This window comes from Alosa alosa, chromosome 21 (genome assembly GCF_017589495.1).
Source record: "Alosa alosa isolate M-15738 ecotype Scorff River chromosome 21, AALO_Geno_1.1, whole genome shotgun sequence".
NCBI classification, from domain to species: Eukaryota; Metazoa; Chordata; class Actinopteri; order Clupeiformes; family Clupeidae; genus Alosa; species Alosa alosa.
In genome coordinates, this window is record NC_063209.1 from 23025230 (window position 1) to 23031232 (window position 6003).

The following is a 6003-nucleotide window of genomic DNA, read 5'->3' on the forward strand; positions in this document are numbered from 1 at the left end:
ATTAGAACATTCCTGGGCAGGGGAAAAAAGAGATTATTCTACACTGTTTCGAAATACATCTTGTGCGACCAGGGGAAGCTTTTAGCTCTCCTGTAGTCATCTCTTTTAGCGTTGGATGGGAGAAGGGACAACAAATCCTCTCCAAAAACAAAACAAAACAAAACAAACACACAATGTGCACACACACAAAAGTAGAAAACAGAAAAGTGCCCACCTCCAGCCTGGCATAAGAGCAGGTCGAGAGGCTGGTGTGTGAAGCCAACACCAGGCCACACACACTCTCATTTTAGGCAGCAACTGCGACTCCAACTGAAACATGGAGGGCAACAAAGCGAAAAAAAAAAAAAAAAAAAAAACGGGTAACATCACATACGACACAGAAAGTCTACGTTTATACATTTACAACGAGGAGGAGAGATAGTTCAAGTTACGGAAGGGGAAAAAAGTAAGGAAAAAAAAAAAAGAAATTTCCAGAAAACTCCAGCAAGCAGATCAAAGCGAAGCAGGCATTCAGTTTTTTTTTTGTTTTGTTTGTTTGTTTCGTTTTGTTGAGCAACAACTTAAAAAAGTGCACAATCGCCTTCAAGAGTTACAGAAAACGGGGTTTCTTTACAGGGATTTTGTTTACCTTGATATTTTAAAACTTTCACTCAAAAAAAAAAAAAAAATATACAGACACATGTTTAGGCCACTACTTGTTTCTTTTTAACATATAGATAGCCTCTGGATGTGTTGGTACCAGGGCTTCTGAAATCACTATGCCTAGGTCAGAATGCTGACCATACTGCCAAGGGGTGAGGATGGAAGGTTCTAGAACAGAAAACTACAGAGTTGAAGAATGCTCTAAGATCTTTACATCATAGAAATCTGTTAGAAGCATCACTATGGTCCCACATATGTTGAGTTAGGTTTTTTTTTTTTTACGGTTTGTGTATATTTATATTTATATATATATAAAAAGAAAACAAACAAAAAATAAACAAATAACGTAACTTCAAAACAAATATAAACCCTCGGCTGAGGGCTTACAAATAATGCAATGCTTAAAAGCATTTGGGGTGAACAGTTTTAAATTTACTTATTAAATATGTTGGAAAAAAGGAATAGAAGGTGAAATAACATTACGGCTATATATACACAAGTTTTTTTTTCTTCTCTTTTCTTATTTTTAAAATAAATTGCAAAACCCCAGTAAAAGAATGTCTCCCTGGCAAGAGTTGGTTAGAAAGGGATTGGGGAGTGTGTGTGTGTGTGTGTGTGTGTGTGTGTGTGTGTGTGTGTGTGTGTCGGAGGGCTGGGTGTAGGGTGGGTTAAAAAAAAAAAAAAAAAAAGCTTGGGGGGGTGGGTGAAGGTGGGGTTTTGCAACACTGCATCAGTCCACTCCGTCAGGAGGTAGGGGTGTGGGGGGTAGGGGTGTGGGGTGGTGGATGAAGAAGCATCAATTGCCCCCCTCCCACCCCACCCTCATCCCCATGGTGGAGCTGTGGATAGTGGGTTGGCAGCAGCAGTGGCGGAAGCCTCAGCCTCAGCGACGCCGGGGGGGTAGGGGGGGTCGTGGTGGTAGGGCAAGGGTGCCGCCTACAGGCCCTTTGAGGGCCCAGGGTTAGCCCCCATGCCCTGCATCTGCTGCATGTGCTGGTAGAGGCCCAGCAGGTCGATCTGGTTCAGGTTGCCGGGACCCATCATGCCGTTCTGCAGCGCCAGCTGGTTCATCAGGAGCCCCTGCTTGGCCATGGCCATCTGCTGCTCCTGCACCTTGCGGTTGTTCAGCACCTTCTGGACATACATCATCAGCTGCAGGAGAGGAGAGGAGAGGAGAGGAGAGGGGGAATAAGGTCATCTCTACTACAATGGTTACAGAGGTCTGATGAACAAGCAATTGAAGAAGGGAAGAATGAATGAATAAATTAATGAATGAATGAATAATCCTGGTTGCATAAAAAGTCAACTTCGTAGATCATCTTTGTAATTGTGAGTAAAAAATGTGTACTCATATTCAGATTTCACAGGTATGAGCCACTAAGGAAAATGTGTGGGAAGTGTCAGTGTTTCAAAAGTGCAAAAATAAAGTGCCTTCACTGATGAGTATCGCAACACGTTGTGCCGTGCTTCTAGCATTCCCAACGTTTTTAAAAGTACTAATCTTCTGTGTTGTGGGCTACAGGTCTATTACATGCTCCTTGTCTTCCATGCGTCACATGTCCAACTCGGGCATTATATTTTGCCTGATAAGAGTTGATGAATGATTTTGTATCTTAAGCTGAATGACAAGAGATCAGAGTTCAAAATCAGATTGGCTTGATTAGATGTTTTGTAAAGGAATGGTTGATGTTGTTTGTTGTTGTGTCAGATGTTTGAGTGACAGGCTCACCGTCTGCTGCTTGTGGAGCACGTCTCGGTAGGCCACCTCTATGCGCTGACGCTCACGCTCAATGGTGGCCTGCTGTGCCATGGCCAGGGCCTGCACCCGCGACTCGTCCAGGCTGGGGTTCTCCTTCCACTGCACGGACGGACAGACACACACACATTAAAATGGTATTGCCACTCCCTTGATTCATCTAATAATAACCTTAAGAACATTTTAAACACACACACACACACACAATGCCATTGGAGTTGCTGTAACCCAAAACCTATCCATACATTATTACCCATCACTTTTATTTTTCTACCATTTATTTTGACACACACACACACACACACACACACACACACACACACACTCCTGGCTGTGTGACTCACGATGCGACTGATCAGATCCTCCAGTGGCTCTGACGCCAGTGAGTTGATGGCGTTGCTGGTCTCCATGACCTTCTGTCGACCCTGATTCACCAGATCCTGCACCACGACAGCGAGGGAGAGAGACAGAGGGAAAACATGAGCAGATGAGTGAAAAAGGACAAACACACACACACACACACACACACAGCCCTGCCTAGGTGTCTAAAGCTTCATGTTTAAAATCCACTTTTCCTACTTGGCTGCCTTCAGCTCTATTCAGATCTAATGCAATATCCTAACGCTGGAGAAAATACACGCAACATCAGCAGAATGAAGCCCCTCTCTTTCTTTCATATCTTATCTTATCTAAATAAATAAATAAATAAATAAATAAATAAATAAAAATAACAACAAAAATCATCATCATCCCCTCTGCTGTACCCTTCTTGCCGCCCCACCCTCTGCCACTCTTGTCGGCGGTGGGATTCCAGGTGCCCAGAAATGGCAGCTGCCCATGCACAACACCAACTGCTGGTGCCGGACCTCATGGGCACATGCCAGCGCCAGCACGAGCCACCGGGGTGGCCTCAGGAATGCAGTGTGTGTGTGTGTGTGTGTGTGTTTATATAGAGATGTGAGAATAAGAACGCAGGGGTCAATGTCTGAATATTCACAGCTAGATGGGTCTATTTGAGTGAGAATTTGTAAGTGACTATATTAATGCATGTGTGGGCATGTGTGTGTGTGTGTGTGTGCGCATGATGGTTGAATGAGGTTGCAAATGTTGTATGTGTGTGTGCGCAAGTGTGTGTGGATGACTTAATAAAAACATCATTTGCATTTTCTGAGTAGGTGTTTGTGTATGTGGAAGATGTGCATACTTGGTGTGTGTGTGTGTGTATGCTCATGTGTGTATGCATGTGCGCGTGAGTCTGTAACTGTGTGTGTGTGTGTGTGTGTGTGTGTGTGTGTGTGTGTGTGTGTGTGTGTGTGTTTCACTACCCACCTCCAGCTCCCGGTTGGTCATGGTGGCCAGCGCGGCCATATTGAAGGGGAAGTAGCCGCCCTGGTTGCCCATCGCCATGTTATACGCCTGCTGGTTTGTGCGCAGAGACAGACCCTGATGGAGAGAGAGAGAGAAAGAAAGAAAGAAAGAAAGGAAAGAAAGAAGAAAGAAAGAAAGAAAAGAAAAAAGAAAAGAAAGAAAGAAAGAGAGAAAGAGAAAGAAAGGGTTAGCCTCATAAATCAGAAGCTATTTAGATTGCGGCCTAGGCACTCCGCCTCTGTTTAAAGACCACAAGGTTAGAACGTGGGTAGAAGTTGGCAGAGGTGCGTCACTCTTACGAACCACTTTAGAGCAATAACATCGGGATGACAAATGCTTTTGAACTTGTGAAACACAGCTGAATGCTCTTCACTGACCACAAATACTGGGTCAGTCAGGATAACTGGGTTCACCACTGACCACTTCTAACTTCGTTGGGCGTTGGGACATCTGTGGTCCCCCAAACATCTCGCCCAGGACAGGTAGTGAGTTCTTTTACACGAGGAGAACATTAGCCTGCCTGTGCATGACCATCCGTCCAACAGGTGTGTATGCGAGAAGAGGACACTAGCGAGAGGCAGGAATGGGTGGTGTTTTTTGGCGAATTTGACCAGCTAGCAGCTGCTGACACCTGCGTAACCACACACACCTGCTGTGTCTGTTGCTTTTCCCCGTGGCTCCTTGCTGAGCTACACACAGTTAGGAACCCGAAAAACCCCTTTGATGTTACAACATTTGGCAAACACACACACACAGAGACATGCCTACTATAGTTCATCCATGCTACAATGTCCAGGTATTTGGCGAAACAGACCAGCTACCGCCTTTTCCCACCTGTTGGTCATACACCTGTGCACATCACACACACACACAAATAAACATACATCAGAATCTGGTTCAATCTGGCAAATCAGAACGGTTAGCACCATATCGCACCTGTATCCCCAGCACCTGTCAGGAGTGTCTCTTTACCATCTATGGTCTCCTTCCAATCCACAGAGCCAGGAAATCTCACAAGCGCACAAATATACACAAACAGCTCCAGCTGAGTCCTCCGTGAACCTGGCAGTCAGCCGCCACCATCTCTCTCTCACACACACACACACACACACACACACACACACACGCACGCTATCTTGAGCCTCCAGTTGACAGACATGCTGCCCTTCTGTGTTCACAGTATCAAAATATCTATATTGAAAACAATGTCACCCATGTTGGCTGGCCTTACTCCCCTCTGTGAATATTGTGTGTGTGTGTGTGTGTGTGTGACAAATGATGATAAATAATGTAATCTTTATCAGGAGTGGCGGGTGTCGTTGCACCTGTACCACACTCTTTCACTCTATGCGTGTGTGTGTGTACTGTATGTGTATACACATGCATATGTGTGCATGTGTGTCTGTGGGGCCAGAAAGCTGTGTTTGCACACAAGAGCTGTTGTGGCTGCCTTGGCCCTTTAATCACTCATAGGCTTCCAGATTGCGTGCGGCCGATATACACAACACACTTCACACACTGCCCAGGACTGGACACGCAGGACAGGTGTGCTGCAGGGGCCACAGCTGTGTGTGTGTGTGTGTGTGTGTGTGTGTGTGTGTGTGTGTGTGTGTGTGTGTTTGAACACTCTGTTTTAAGGGGTCATGCTCGTGTTCTTCCACACACACAAACTGTGCAATGCATCAGTGCAACTCAGCAGAATCTGTCCGTCTCACTCACTCACAGACACACACACAGACACACACACCTCTAACCATATGAAGAACATCTGAGAGCATCTGAGCTGCCTCTGTACCATGCCTGGATTTCCAGAAAATTCCCAGACGCTTGATCACGGCGGCGGCTCAGGGCCGGAGGAGGAGGCCGGACGAGCACTCGGGGGTCAGCTGAAACACAAGCCGCCACGGCCCAGGCCCAGAGCCTGCGCCACCGTTTTTCCATCCTCTGGTGTTTCCACACACACACACACACACACACACAGACACACAGACACACACAGACACGCACAGACACGCACAGACACACACAGACACGCACAGACACACACTCGCTGCTTGGTGGCAGGTGCTGAGCGTGGATTGATGAGCTGTTGTGTTACGTGATGGACTTGGAAAGGCTTTGTCTATACCGCCCGCCTCCTCCTCCTCGTCCTGCTGCTGAGGTCAGGGGAAATGGCGGGTCCTCCCAGGAGCAGATGGGAGAGCTCAGACAGACGGACTGACTGACGTGTGTGTAAA

At 46.4% G+C, this 6003-nt stretch overlaps 1 protein-coding gene across 5 annotated transcripts in view; it reads right to left on the reverse strand.

Moving 5' to 3' along the window:
* Positions 1 to 1152: 1152 nt before the first annotated feature.
* atrx (ATRX chromatin remodeler) overlaps positions 1153 to 6003 on the reverse strand; it is a 55568-nt gene continuing 50717 nt past the window's right edge. For all 5 annotated transcript variants that reach the window (XM_048231045.1, XM_048231041.1, XM_048231042.1 and 2 more), the window contains 4 exons: positions 3728 to 3841; positions 2743 to 2838; positions 2372 to 2500; positions 1153 to 1794 (listed from right to left, as the gene is read on the reverse strand). In XM_048231045.1, the coding sequence (XP_048087002.1) occupies positions 1579 to 1794; positions 2372 to 2500; positions 2743 to 2838; positions 3728 to 3841 (555 nt within the window). In that variant the 3' untranslated portion in view covers positions 1153 to 1578. The remainder of the gene's footprint in view (positions 1795 to 2371; positions 2501 to 2742; positions 2839 to 3727; positions 3842 to 6003) is intronic.